Below are 15791 nucleotides of genomic sequence, written 5' to 3'. Positions count from 1 at the left end.
GATATAGTGTCAGTTATACTTGATGAAGCAAGTAATTGATGGCTTTCATTCTTTCTAACAGCTCTGTCTAAATGATATTTGAAATGATTTAGGGCTCGCAGAAACGATTCAAGTCCATTAGTGTGGACGTGAATAACACCAGGACCATGAAGACCTTTTCAGCTTTTTGTTTTGTTGAAACAAAGTCACTGAAAATGGTTCCCTCCCCCAAATGTGACCCAAGCAGGGCAATATCTGATTCGAGCTTTAACATACCAGACTTAAGGACACTCCAAGAGACTGAGTCGAGTAAACTGGCTGTATTTCAACAGGTTAAAGAGTACCCTGCTGATAACAGATTCCTCTGCCGTGAGTGGTGATTCTCAAAAATACTTCTCAGACTGAGGTCAGAACGACTCTGTCGAACATCTTTTCATTGCGGCACGTGCTGATCGTAGCTCTGCTCAGGATGGACCAGTTCTCTGAGATGCTGTCTGCCTGCACCCTGAGGCTAAAGTTCACATCGCACACAATCAGTGTGCTGGTCTGAGGGAGAAGTGAGAGTCTTTGATTATAGGCCTGAGGGTCACGGCTATTCTTTCCTTTTTACCGCTTTAGTAACTTTTTTCTTTTGCCAACCTTGAATATGGATGAAATAAAACATTGGAGACTAAATAGCTGAAAAGGAGATATCTAGAAACATGACCGAATATCCATGACAGTACAGCAGCAGATTGCGTGTCTGTCTTGCAAATGTGTTGACTTATCTAGAATTTATTAGGGTAGTCTGCACAGGTCTGGTGTTGTATAGCCTATGTAATGGTGTATGTGTGCAGTATTGCGCTTATGTGACCTCACTGTCATTGCACCATAAAGACCTTGCTGTGAAGAGTCTTTTGAGGACAGCTCTCATCGACCTGTGAGCTAACAGTCCTGAAGCACTTGTGTCGTGACACTGTAAACCTTTTTTATATGCTTGTTCACTCCATAAAGTCAAGGTGCGCTGCGTTGTACTAACGCAGAGACCCAAGGAGGATGGGACATACTGTACAATAATATTGTATTTGTTTGCTTTTATTAATAACAAGAAATAAGTAAGCAAGTAATGGTTATCTGTTTTCCTTGTAGTTTTTTATTACTATTACATTGTGCTCTCAAAGGTTCACCATAAAGATGAACAGTAAGACTGAGACTGTTTTATTTCATCACATCAAGGTATTTAATATAAGTATATTTGTGCAACATTGTCCTTTACCTCTGTACTTTAAAGTTAATGAGTAGTAAAAAAAACCTGATATCTGTCAATGTTAAAGCTGTTGTCAAGTAAAGGTCATGTTTCCTTGAAATTTCCTGAAAATACCTGAACAGTGCCACGTACCCTCAGAATCTGTGGCAATAACTAGACCTTGAGTTAGGGCTTGTTGTTGTCTTTACTGGAAAGTCAAAACAATGAGAGAAAATTGAGTTTAAAAATTATTTTCTTTCATTTTTCTTTTTTCTCTCTTTTTTTTGTAATGGGAAACAAAAGGGAGAAGTGGAAGTGAGAGAAGTGGTACATGAAGGTTTTTCCTGAAGAGAAACATCCTCAGGCTTTGTGGCTCTACAGTCTTGACCTCAGGGGGAAGGTTATTTCATTGGATGGAGCCACAGTGGTGCAGAAATTGGGACAGGGTGACTAATAGCGATGTTGCAAAAGTTGAGAAAGCTAATCATCTGCAAACATCAACAAGATGGAATATGAGTTTAGACTGAAGGAGATAAGATTGTCAACCAAAGGACACAAACTGAATGATTAATTATTGAATACTCTAAAATTCACTCTTCAAATAAAAAAGTTTCATTTAATTGTTTGGAAAGGCTATGTCCAATTGAATTCTCTTGGTTTTGTTAACATCATTAAAGGGACTTATCTAACTTCTTAAGAACAATTTAGGTAAACGGTTGACTGCGCCAAGAATCATAATCCGTATTTACTACATAAACACGGTAGAGGAATGTGGCCGGCAGCTTGCTGAGAATGGAGGGTGTGTTGATAAATAAGGAAGCTTGGGTTTTCCTTGTAAGGCTTTACAAACCTAATAGTTTATTCCCACATGATTTAGATGCATTTGCATCTCTGAAGTGTAAAATCCACTGAAACTGTTGATTTAACTTGTAGTTCTTATCATGTACATACATAACATAGATGCCAAACAAAAGTGAAGCTTGATCAGCAAGGAGAGACAGAATGACTGCTGTAGGACAAATAATGGGGGGTGGGCAAATGATGAGAAAACATGTAATGACTAATTGTAGTTTGGCAGAAAGGCAGACCAGCTGTGCAAACCCGAATTTCAGGTGTACTGGGGCAGCTCGGTCTGCTCTGCCCTGCTTTAAAGGAAACTGTTGGTTATCTCCAGCTGCCACTGTGGTACTCTGTGCCCCCGTCTTACCCATTTACCACTCTGAGTAATTAGACTCCGGCCTCATTATGTAAACACATTGCTGAACTATTTTAGACTTTGTCTAAGTCACATTTTCTCAATTTATCTGGACCCGCTGATGCACGTTCTCTACATCCTGATGCCCCTTAATCAAAAGCAGTTAAATGTCAGAACTGAAAGGAAATGTGTCATGATTGATGTGCCTATAGTTTAACTGCAATAATGGCCTCCCCTCAAGCAGACTTACCGAAATCCACGGGCTTTGTTCTTGACATTCACGGCAAACGGTTTTGTATAATTTTGCTGCAGCCTTCAGCCATCTTTCAGAATTTGTCTCTCGACATTGTTTGGCTTTTTGTAAAACATAATTGTGTCAACAGTCACAGGAGATGAGACACCAGACCTTTTTGATAAGTGCTTTCCCACAAGGTAAATTTGGAAGGCAGGGAGGGAGCAAACATGCAAACAAACCAGCAGACAGTAATTTTCCACTGTCTGTCACCATGCATTTTAATGAGGTTGATGGATTAATGCCTCACTTCAGTAATAGGCCTCTTGGAGAGCACCAGTTAAGCCTGTTGTGCTCTATCAGTGCCCAGCTTATCGCATCAGTAATGGTCACTCACAAGTCCTGATCCGCCTGTTTTCCACATCATGTTTCCATCTAAATGTCTTTGTTGTAAATGGGCCTATTTTTCCAGTGGAAAGCAGTCAAACTCCACAGAAACATTGTGGCCCTGAGATTAAATGGTTGAAAAAATAAGCTCTGAAGTGTTGTTGCTGATTGCCAGATGATGATTGAGCTGCAGGGTGGACATCTAGCAGGGGTGGAATGGGCTTTGTTTTGTTAAGTGTGTGTGTGTGTGTGTTTGAAACAGCTGAACTGTTTCTAATGTGAGGTGAACTGTGACCTTGTATAGCTGCACTCATTCATGCATTTGTGCAAGTTTTTTGGTCTGTCTCTGGGACAAATCTGTCCTTTCTGAGGGGTTGCTCTGTCTTGGCTTGTTGTGGCAATTCTTGCAAGTTCTTGTAAGTGATCCTGCAAAGGTTTCTATTCCAAAATCTGTTTCCTCAAGGAAGTGAGACTGACAGGTAGAAAATAGCTGGCCTTGAAGTTTTAAACAATAATCATGAACTCTTTGACCTTGTTCTGAATTTATTTGCCTTTGAGTCATAGGAATTATTGTACATCACAATATGATATACAGAACATTTCAAGCACTGTTTCATGAGTGTATAAAAATTTCCAGATAGTGATTTCCTGTATCGCCCAGCTTTACTTTTGACAACCTCCAGATGTTGTGAGCTTGTCAGACGGCTATACTTAAAAGTGAGGACAGCAATTAGCAGTAAGAGAAAATGGTTTCTCCATTGACAGAATGTAAAAGTGGCACCGACTGTCAGAGAAAAACCCAGCATGTGTTTGTGGCTGCATTACAGTCTGCTGGTGCTCCTGCTGTTGGGCATATTGAGGTCTGTGTCTTCTACAGTGAATTGCATTATGTAATTTCTCACAGAAGGATGAGTTTAGAAAATAGGATTGGTTCATATGATGGTATATACCGTGCGATGGTAGAAGTATGTCCATCAGTAGAGATTTTGCCTCACTGTTTTGTGAGGTGTTTTTTTTTGTTTGTGGAAGTCCAAAATACAAGAAGAAAACAATCAAATTTGTTGAAGTACAGTATTGTTATTTTAAACCATTTCTCAGCTGAACTTTCTGAATAATCACTGTATTGTGATATGTACCGCAATATAAAACTACTTGCACAGTGAAAGATCTTGTCTGGGTTGCTCATCCCTATAGAAAAGTTACCTCTCTTTTATCAATTTTTTGATGCAAAAACCTGATGTTTATCTCCTTTATTAAAAAAAAAATCCATCAAGCTGCATTGTTGTTGCCCTGGAAACTGACATTATGTTGGGACATCATATCCAAAAGAAAATAGCGTGTACCACTTATCAACAAAATGGGCTCAAAAATGCGAGATGCATCATACGCTTTTTGCTTTGAACTGTGATAAGTTATCTCTGAAGACATTTGCTGACTGTTGATGCTTGTTGTTTTAAAGTATATCTATTCATGGATTTTAGCATTATTTGGAGTTGCTTAATGGAACCTGCCACTCTCCACCCATGTCTTTGATTATTGTCCCACCTCCCAGTCTCTTATCTGGGCTAACACAATGGACCCACTACCTGCCCTTTGTCAGAGAAAGGACTGTCAGCTCAGCTAATGCCTTGTGGATGTCAACGTTTTATCCCCTTTTGTATCCTGAATTTTCTCCTTGGTCTTGTTCTTTAATGGTTTTACACACACACATGCACACACACACACTATGGTGGTTCTTCCTCTGAGCTGAATATCACTGTAAAGTGTGTTTTCCCTCCTGGTTATTGCCTCCTCATTGTCCACTGGCTTTGTGTGCAGGGGCTTTTTGTGTCAACCCAGCTGGAATCGGCCTGTTTACTGTGATTAAAAGGGAGCAGAGGAGGTTGGGAGACTGAACCGTGACTCTTTTAAAGTGAAGGAAAGTTGCAGCACAAACTGCAGTAACTTAGCTCTACATCGACCTTTTGTCTGTTGACAAAAATGTGTTTACTTTTCTGTTTTTTATTTCAACCCTGCACATCTAAAATCTGTATGCTGGAGTAGTTTTGTTTACAAATCTCAGCATAATTGCATTTCCCCATTTTCTCTTTAGTAAAATAATTAATTAGCATTTCAGAGCATATGGAGCTGTAAACACCACCTGAGTACCTTCGCCCACATTTGATTGATTGGCTGCTTCACACGCTACTATTCTACTCTGAATATCTAAATGTTCCTTTGAACTCATGTTTTTCTGTCTGACAGTCGTACATGTACTACAACCACTTAGTATAGATCAGAAGTGCGAATAACATTCAGTTGAATAATCAAAGAATTTAAATTTTCAGTTATATAAACCAGGAGAAAAGAAAACTGATCCTCCCTTTGGAGAGACTGTAACCAGTAACTGTTACTGTTACTTTTGTCAAATTGTGTTTTTTGTCAGTTGGTTTTGTCAGGCTAATTGTTTAAGTACACACTTGTGTAGATTCAAACCATCAAGTGATCTTCCCTATGAAATTGCTCTACTTCAGACATGTGAAGTGTTTTGCTGCTCAATATTAATGACCTCGGTTGCACAGTGGTGATACTGTGGACTGAGCACAGAGAGTAATGGGTCATGTGTGGGGTTTCCCCACAGGGGAACAGACAGTGGCACCATTAATTAGAGGAAGTTATTGAGAATGAACGTGGAAATAGGTTTCACTAATTCTGAGCACACATTTGTTGGCTAATGCAGCCCATTAACCTCACTCGGTACTATAAAATGCGAAGAGGATGATCTGCAGTCGCAGCAATGGAGAAGGATTTGTTAAACTCATCTCACTTTTGACTGGAAGTTTGCTGTAGAGGACTGGGAAATCAAAGTTTTCACACAGTCCAATAAAATGATGATTCCAAAATCTTTCATGCTGGTTAAGACTGTTTTGGTCTCTGTTAAACCAATTCATAAATATTCTGTTCACTCTTTGTAGTTATGTGTTTTTTTTAATTTGTTACCTGTTTTGAATCAGACAGTGTGAAGGTCAGAAGTCTCTATACGCATTTCATACTGAATGCAGTTATTTAACATGACAATTAGCTGTGTATTATCATGTATTGTGAACCACATTATGATTCAGTGGTAGAAAAAAGTACAATTAGCAAGACTGTGGCAATTTCATACTCCATCGAAGCTATTCTTCGATGTAGAGGTGTTATCAGATTACAGAGAGAGAGATTTAAATGGCCTTTTGTGATAACTGATTATATCTCTTTCTCTTTTCAGGTATTTGGTGATTATTATCACTTCCGGCATCGTACAGTTGTGAAAAGATCGCTGTCAGATCACAGGGGGACACAAGTCCGCCTAGAAAAGGATCCCGAGGTAAGATGGTTATTTTGTGGGCTAAATCTTTGTGTGTGAATGTTTGTTGATGTTTTCGAGTTGTTTGTGTGAGCTGTGTTGCTGTATTTGTTCTTATTTTTCTTTTCATAATGAAAATACAAAATAATATCAGTTATATCTGTTCTGCATAAATGACTTCCATGGTAGTAAAACTCTACATGTAATACTCGGAATCCACATGTGACCTTAAATCACTTGCCCAAACATCATCTTCTAATATTAATGATCAATTTTACAGCTTTTATATGTTTTTGACATGACATGATCGTTTTTTTCTGTGTAGTACAGAAGGAGAAACCCTCAGCCCTCATATGTCACCTTCTCTTTTTTTTAATGGCTGTCTCAGTCAGCATTCACACTACCTGTTTTCCTTTCACCTGAAGGTGAACTGCTACTTCCCTGTGGACAGACACATACGCTTCTCTGTGGATGAAACGACTTCCACCTCCTTGACTGATCTACATTAAAATTTCACGTCTGTATTTTCTTGCAGTTTTGCCAGAAAGTTTGAGGTTCCTTTGAATATGAGTCTGTGTCCTACCCCTTCGGGAAGGACAAAGGAGGGGAAGGATGTGAAATGAACATTCATAGTTGTGGGGAAAAGAAATAGAAAGTCCAGCTGAGGAAAAAGTGTGTTTGAGTACTCTTTGAAGAACCTTCCATCAGAAAAAAGCCAAACTGTGAAATATTTTTATAAAATTTGACTGGATATAACGATATTGATACCTTAATAACAAAAATTGTAGTTTTAAAGGCCTGATTTTGTTTTTAAGTCTATTTATGAAACCGTAAAATCACTAACGACATCAATGTAAGTGCACCTGAAGTGACACCATCTGTAATGCCAAGCGAAAATGTTTGAAAGGTCAGATGAGCAAAGACAAAAATCGAAAATATAAAAATGCATCAAGTAAAGTTTTTACTTTAGCAAATCTTATATTAATTACTGGGCAGCAACTACGAGCAATTTTAACAGTGGAATAATCTGACAGTTATTTTCTTGATTAATCGTTTGGCCTTTTACATCGGGAAGTAGTTTATGTACACTTAAATAAAGGTCAAAAAATAAATTCGAATGGCTTTATTTATAAATTTTAAATGGTTTTTATGTTTTCAGCCATTCACACACGCCTTTGGCAGGGTGTTACGATTTAAGACCGTGGTCTGAATATCTGGAGCATTTTGTGGCTCAGTGCTTTGCCAAAGGACACTTTGAAGAGCTGGTAATTGACGCCCAATGTTGCAACTTTGACTTACTGGTCAGTTAACTAACTGCATTGCAGCTCTAAAGAAATAGAAAAACCTTTAAATTACATTAGTCAAAGTGCGTAATATGAATTCTTCCCTCTATATTCATCACTTCATTGTATTTTTTATTTTTTTAGACTTTTCTTGCATCGCTTGCTGTCAGTGTGAAGGTTATTAATTGGAATTACTGGCTGATGTTTATTTCTTTGTGCTGCTCACTGGCTGACAACTATGCTTCAGGAAAATGTTGAAGTGTTTCTGCAGAGTACAGCTGGCGCACCCAGAGCACAATGGGCAACAATAAACAATGAGTCTGGAATGAACTGGGTTTATTTATAGCTAATAGTAATCAATTGAGGGCTAATATTGATCCAGCAGATTGGCTCGGCGCAGTCATCCTCTGGTTCTTTGTTTTCTTCCTAGTCTGAGTTCAGTCTTGTTTTAATTTTCCTCCTCTCCTATTGATGAAGCCCGACAATTAGAATTACAAGAAAATGTTTTTCCCTGTTTCTCTGCTGTATTTTCTTTCTCTGAAATTACATTGACATGTTTACGTTTAAATTGTGTCAGTCATTTCAATACATGCAGAATTTCAAGGACAGGTTTTAGATACATCTTCATATGAAGGGCAACTGCAGGAGAATTATAGGAGAATACATCAGAACTAATCTACTGCTTCTAATCTACTTTAATGAAACCCCCCTTAAAGAAACAGTTCACCCAAACATGAAAATTCAGTCACTGTCTACTCACCCCTATGCTGATGCAAAGTTGGTTTAGGTTAGGTTGTTGTTAGTTTAGGTCTTAGTTCACAAAACTGAAGTTTCCCAGTAGTGACAGCATTCCCCTAAACAACAGAAGAAGCTGGCGATTTGTTTCAAAACATAAAAAAACAACAGAAAAAAACCCAAAAAATAAACTAAACATGAAATAGCTCCAATGTCTTTTCAAATCAGTTTGGGAGCATGGGGTTTCTGTAGAGTAGGATTACGCTGGATGAGCTGTATGGAGCCATTTTATGGTGTTTGTTTTTTTATGTTATTAAACAAGTTTCCACTGGCATGGGAGTGAATAGATAATAACAGAATGTTAATTTTTGAGTACATATTAAGGTATCTCTGGCCATGCTGTCAGGTGCTTACCAGGATTAGAACAGCTTCTGCTGGGTGTGTTTGCCTGCATGTCAGAAATGGTCCACCTCCCTCTTTGGGATTTCCTTTAACACTGCGGCTCCATTTCCTGTTGTTGAATTCCTTTTTTCCCGCAGCACCTCAGAGAAAGTGGCAACCATTCAGCAGTGGTCAGGTCAGCTGTTAGTGCCTACAGGAATTTACAAGATGTAGTTTTATTTGTTTGTTTGTTTGATTGTTTAATCAAAGGTCAAGCTTTGCAAATGCTGTAGCAGTTAACAGTTTTTACCACACAGTTTTTATGCATAGACCCTTGCCTCTAAACATCCACAGAAATCTGTAATTGTGTTGCAGTTAATACTCTGATTAAAGCTTCTGTAAAGTGGCAGGTCATTCTAAATTTGATTTTACATTTTACATCAGCTGCACAGTGTTTATGAAAGGGGAAAACACTCCAAAGTATTTCTAATAGGAGGAATTTTGACTGTTCCTGCAGCTGGTCGAGATGAAGCCAGAACAAAAGGCTCAGTAAACTCTCTTTGAAGAGTGTCTAATTAATGACAAATCACCTGGACCTCTGCCAGATCTCATAGACTGGCTAACAGAGCCCTGTTAATAGGGTCTATTGAAGATTTAAAGCTTTGGGTCTATCTGCTACCTCCACACCTTCTCCTGTCTTCTGTTTTATTCTGTCTTTATTTTGTTGTAATTGTTGGTACTTTGCTTTGTGTAAGTGCTTTTGTTTGGTTATTTGAAACACAGCAAAGGATCCAGTGGCTCAGAAGCATTGAATTTAAGTTGGTTTGACTGTGGTCAAGGGTTTTATTGCCAGTTTCATTACTATAGAAGCAGCTGTAACACATTAAAACTTTAGCATAAATATAAATGGCATAGCTGCTGATCTGAAGCTATTTCTTGGACTCATAGGACTCTGCACCTAAACAGAGCTGAGCCGTGCAGCCTACTTTAAAGCAGTAATTCTGCATTGGATTGCTCTGGATAAAAGAGATATACATCGTTTTCCATTTTTAAAGCTCATTTAATAATGAAAATGCCATTTGTCAACTTCAGGGATCTGTGTTCTGTCACACACTATTAAAGAATTTTCACATAAAAATTGCAAAACAGAAAATGGAAATGTTTGTCTCTATCGTGCCAAAAGCAGGAAATGTGAATTATGAGTTTGGCACTATGACTTGTTTCTTGTTCCTTTTTACTTTACTATTGAGAGGGAAGATAACATCTTGTTGGAAGTGAGGAAGTTTGAGCTCAAGTTCAGTTTAATATTCAGGTCAACATTGTCACTGATATACTGTATTAATAATGTCTGTTAAGTTAAACTAAAGGTTCTTTTGAGGACATATATTCCTATAACTCTGATTAAAAAAACAGATTAGTGGTCCTGATTGATGATGTGCACTGAAATTATGTTTTTCTTCCCAAGAGTAATAGTCAAAGCGCTAAAATTAAGATAATTGCTGTATTTGCAGAGAGCTCTCAGCAAGTTACTTTTCCCAGTGTAGACTGGCTGAGAATCCTTGTTGTCTTGATGGTTTGTGAACACACCCAGGCCACTAATCTGTGCCATCATTTCCTCATGAGTGGGACTAAAGGGAAATTACATCTCTGTGTTTTGAGGGACATTTCCAAGAACTGTATGTGACATTAAAGCTACCACTCACATGAATGGACGTTGTATAGCTGAAGCGTCTGCAGTTAGAAGGAGCAGAAACTGTAGCCACCGGAGATTTGTATGTTTCCTTGTGTGTTAACTTTCCTAGAACAAATGTTTCGCAATCATTGCGTCATTTTACCTAAAAGTCTGTTATACTTGAACTGAATCAGCGAGAAAAGTAACCGCTACCAAGGCCAGACCTGCGTATGTGTGAAAACAGAATGAGTTTCACACAGGATTTTGTGTGTGATTGAAAAGGAGGAAATAGTAGATGGGAAATCACATTCTCTGCCTGTTGACGTAAGAGAAAGTAGCTTGTTTCTGTGATGAGAAGTTGAATTTGCCCCATGCATACAACTGAGCCTTTGTCACTCAGACTGTAGAGATGCTTTTCAGTCAGTGATGCTTCTTCTTTAAAGCCAGTGTTGAAGCCTGACTGAGAGAAACACATCAACAACCGCCTCTCTGTCTCTAAACCTCACAGTAATTAGATGACAATATAATGTTCCATAGGATGCGACATACAGATAAGGTTCATTATTTCTTCAGTAACGATGAGTCTGAGCAGCTGATGTGACATTTGATATAATTTGATTATGTTACTTACATAGTGAATCATGGCATTATACTGGTAAATATCTACAGTGCAGGCACAAAAGTCTCTTAATGGTTTCTGTTTAGTTTCACATTTTTCTGTAACATCATGTACCACCTTGATTTATCATCTCATTGTTGTCTGCAAGAGAATGTACCAGACTAAAATGCAGAGGCAGCGAGGCACGGGTATTTATTTTTTGAATGTGGATGCTAAGATTTTATTCCTTCCTCGAAAAGTCCACAGGCTGACAACTCCAGCACAAGGAAAAAGTTTGCGTTACTAGTTTTTAACTTTTACTCTGACATATTCTCAATTTATATTCTGCGCATATACGGTGACTGTCAGATTCCTAATGGCATGAAAATTGTTGGCTACCTTCCTTTATCGTTTTGATCGTCTTTCAAGTGCAAACAGTCTACTGGTTATTCCCTTTTACCTGAGCACAGAGTGCACATGCATATGGGTGGCAAGCTGAATACAGAACGAAGTCTGATATGTTTGCCGACACATCAGTCTTTGTCAGCGGTAGTTCTTTATCTGTCCAGGAAGGCCCATTATCCCTAACTGCACATGCTCAGTGTAAAAATCCAGTTTTGGTTTGTAAACGGTTTACCCCACTTAGACTGATTGAGCATCTTGCCAATCAAGAGAGTGAGACAAACAAGACGTGAGATTATTCCATTATGACATCATATTATGGCAGTGTTGAACTGGCATTGCTTCGGTGTAGCAGCTAATGTGACCTTCATTACTTCTTTCCTCTCTTACTCGTGTGTCTCCTGTGATCTGCAGAGACGGCGAGAGAGAGAGAGAGGAATGCTCTCCCTTTGGTTGCCCTTCACATCAGGTGCTCCGTCCTTGCAGCAGGCAGTTCTCTGTCTTACTTCTCTGGTGCTTTTTTCTGTTCTTGTCTGCCCGGTCGTTTTGCTGTGTGACGAGCACAGTTCTGCAGAGGGAGTAAGATGCAGGCTTATTTCCACTGTATGCATTTTGCTTCTGACAATGATTTCTGTGGGAGCTGACGCACAGCGAAAGCCTGCTGCAGACTGGGTTACCGGTGTGTTGTTAGACTTGTAGAGAATTTGTATCTCTGTGTGTGTATTGTTAGTGTACATACATCTTCAGGTGTACCCTTAAGTATTATAAGATCCTGCATCATGTTTCACACCAATCCAGAAATTTGAATTAGTCCCAGACTGGAGTTAATTAGTGAATCTCATTATAGTGAGTCCACGATGCCCCTGTGCCTCTTGTCTCACTCTCTCATCTCGCTGAAAATTTGGATTTCTATTTATTCATTTAACGTGATGACCCCCGGGTTCAGCACCCAATTATTTCTCCTGTTTTTAATGACAGAAGCAGTGTCCGGATGGAGCATTTCTCTGTACTTTGCATCATCCAAGCTTTTCTTTGTTTTTCTGATTTCTGCATGCGTATTTCTGTATTTGTGTTGTTTTTGTTCAGGTGACTTGGGCAGAGCAACAGGTGTCAAAACGGAGGAAAAAGAGGGATGTCTACACAGAACCTTCAGATCCCAAGTTCAGAGACCAGTGGTACCTGGTGAGTATGAGCACAGCTGAACAGAAACTTCATTCGTCAAAATGCTGCTTGTGTGTTTTTGTGTGCGTCTGTGGGACCTAATTCAGCACTGCACACTGGTTGAGCCTTTTATCTACCTCAAGTCAATACAGGTAATTAAATTTGGTGCTGTGATGTTTCCCCTGACTCAAAAGACAAGTCTGTATGAATCCAATATACTGTCTTTGTGTGGAATGCTGTTGTGTGTCTTGTTTGCAGAGGAAGCACAAGTCTGAGCGATTTCACCTGAAAGGATTCAGCTTGAACAATATATCATACATGCATACACAGAGCAACTATTGAACTCTGAACTGCACTCTTTTTTTTTTTTTTTTGATGAATTGATATTTTACTTAAGCTCATGAAGCACAGCAACAAAAGGAAAGAGACAGAGGTGATTTTCACCTTGAAGCTTTCTTGTTTTCAGTTGATTGATTTTCACGTTTGACTTGAAGAATGCCACTGATCCATCGGCCTGTTAAAAGCAGCAGTAACAACCCCTGAGACTGTCTGTTCGGCTCCGCTTTGCCTTCAATTACTGAGACGATCCTTCAGGCAGGAGAAGATTCATGGTGATGCAAAACAGACTTGCATCACCAGTTGTTCAAAATGTCTGTTCTTTAGCAGAGGCACACTGACTTTCCCCTCTGTGGTGGTGGAATTGGAGTGTAGTTAGTAGCAGCTTGAAAGGCAAATGAGGCAGATAAAAGCCTGCTGCCTGGTTGTATAAATGCGACTACGTGGAATAGATTCTCTAGATTAATCTGACAGTTATTTTCTTGATTAATCTTTCAGTCTCTGAAATGTCAGAAAATAATAAAAAGAAAAGTAAGCTTTTAAAGCTCTCCAGTCTTTTCCACTTCTCAGCAGAGCTTTGAGCAGAATATAAATGTTACCATGTAAACACTGGCAAAAAGGAACACCTGGAACCAATCCAAACAACCACCATTAAGCAGTTTTTAGTTTGGTTAGCATCATCTTGAAGCCGATGGGAATAATGTCATTTGTTTTACAGGTATTATTATACAAACTAAAGTGTTGGACATAAGAGAAGTAAGAAAATGATCAGGATTTATCCTTTGGGTAGCAGTAGCTTGGGTAGGAATGACTGGACCAAATTTAGCGGCAGTACAGCCAATATGTCGTCCGATATTTCACTCGTCTTACTGCCATCCCTCATGCCATGCTGTTAACATGACTAAAAAAGCCTAAACTCTGGATTAGGACTTTAGATGGTGCTGCTTTCATAGTTCCAATCACTTCACACTGATTTTATGATTATACTAGTTTGTCTCTGCGATTGTGATTAAGTTTCAGGTTGGTGCTATTGATTACGATATACTGTCCAAATATCTACACTTTGTTGAGTTGCAAAAAACCCATCTTTTTCACTGATTGTGGAAATACACTGGATGTATTTTAAACAATTGTAAGTAATTGTGGTAATATATTTTCAAAAGTGCAAAGATGTAGCAAAGTTTGTCAGGTTGTAGATGTATGTGTTATCTCTCTGTCTCCAGACAGTAAATCAGTCTGTGCCTCATTAAAACTGCGCCTGACTATCCAGAGAAGAAGTGTGGGTGGGTCTGTTGGCTGGTTGTCCTTGGTGAACAGATGCTAATGGTCAACATCTGCCATAACAATTAATAATTAATATTTTCTATAATTAATCTAAACGATGATCCACATTTTTATTCCTCCCACTGGTGAATCAACGGGCAGTCCTCAAAGCAAAGATCTCAGGTGTGCAGAAGAATTGCTGACATTAAGGTAGAAAGACAAGGACTTAGTGGATGAGCAGCATTCAAAAGGAATCCATCCACGTGCCTCAGATTTGTTATACATTGAGAATGTTATGTATGTTTCTGTCTGAGTCAGCGTTGCAGTTACACCTTTTATCTTTAATTGATTTTCTTCTCAATGGTATCAATGTTGATGGCGTTAGAAGGTTAAAGAACAAAAAATCTGTGAAATCTAAGAGGAGAATATGGCGAACGGTATATCTGACATATGACGGCATGCTTTAAAGAGAAGAACTTTGAGAGCTTTGAACTAGATGAAAGCTAGACATGGCTTTGGACCAAAGGTCAAGCTGAATGTCAGAAGGATATCAGAAAGCATACAGAATGATTACCGTGAGCCATCATTCAGTTCACTGATGCTTTGGTCGGCATTAATAATAAATCCAATAAATGCAAGCATGGGCACAGATTCTCTAAGAATAGAGATACTCTTTGTAGCATTGCAATACCTCCTTCCCTTTGGTGAGAAACTTGAACTATTCATGAAGGAAGAATAACTGAAATTCAATATGCAGAATCTTATTTTTCCCTGATGCTTCAGCCAAAAGCTCAGTGCTCATCTAAATGTCTTAAATGAATGCCTTTTTTTAAGCCCTCCTAGATTTAGTTAAAAGCACATTCATGTCAGCACTCAGGTGTCTCTCAGATAATTAGATTCCCACTAAGTTATTTGCTCTCTCCATCCTCAGTACAACGGCAACCACCGTGACTTGAATGCCAAAGCTGCGTGGCAGTTGGGCTACACAGGTAAAGGGGTGGTGGTGTCCATCCTGGATGATGGAATAGAGAAGAACCATCCTGACCTGATGCAGAACTATGTGAGTACAACTCCAAAATGAGCCAGAATGTCACCTTTTCCACACAGAAGCTGTGTTTGTGCAGCAGCAAACATGGTGTACATAAGAACAGAATGAATAAAGCAGATTTTGAATTAAAGATGGTATCTTCCTCATGCTAAAACTGAGTGGCTGATGGACTTTAAGAATCTGTGCAAACAGATTTTGATGTCACAGTTTGTTTGATATTTCAATGAACCAGACTCATAAAAAGCTGTTTCTGCTTCTAACAGCTTATCTGTGTTTTCTAAGGACCCGGATGCGAGCTACGATGTGAATGATGGCGACCCAGATCCTCAGCCTAGATACACGCAGCTTAATGACAACAGGTAGAGGTCCACACAGAAAACAATTTGTTTTCCACTTACCTTTTTTGTCTTTCAGTCTGCCCTGGAACCACTCGTGCTTTCTAAATGCCGGCTGTCAGGTTTATATTGCACTTGTTCAGGAATTTGTCTTCTCACTACCTGATAGCCGACAGTTTACATGTAAGTAGGTCCAAGGCTGTTTCTCATTCGCTGTTGAGTCGAAGGACGCCA

At 39.0% G+C, this 15791-nt stretch overlaps 1 protein-coding gene across 8 annotated transcripts in view; it reads left to right on the top strand.

Annotated features, from left to right (window-relative positions):
- Positions 1-15791, top strand: part of furina (furin (paired basic amino acid cleaving enzyme) a) — a 71603-nt gene that overhangs the window by 30579 nt on the left and 25233 nt on the right. For all 8 annotated transcript variants that reach the window (XM_046385708.1, XM_046385656.1, XM_046385684.1 and 5 more), the window contains 4 exons: positions 6266-6364; positions 12501-12596; positions 15106-15234; positions 15505-15581. In XM_046385708.1, coding sequence (XP_046241664.1) covers positions 6266-6364; positions 12501-12596; positions 15106-15234; positions 15505-15581 — 401 coding nt within the window. The remainder of the gene's footprint in view (positions 1-6265; positions 6365-12500; positions 12597-15105; positions 15235-15504; positions 15582-15791) is intronic.

This window comes from Scatophagus argus, chromosome 1, assembly GCF_020382885.2.
Source record: "Scatophagus argus isolate fScaArg1 chromosome 1, fScaArg1.pri, whole genome shotgun sequence".
In the NCBI taxonomy this organism is placed as follows: domain Eukaryota; kingdom Metazoa; phylum Chordata; class Actinopteri; family Scatophagidae; genus Scatophagus; species Scatophagus argus.
Note: the sequence above shows the minus strand (reverse complement) of the source record. Positions and strands in the feature narration are given on the sequence as shown.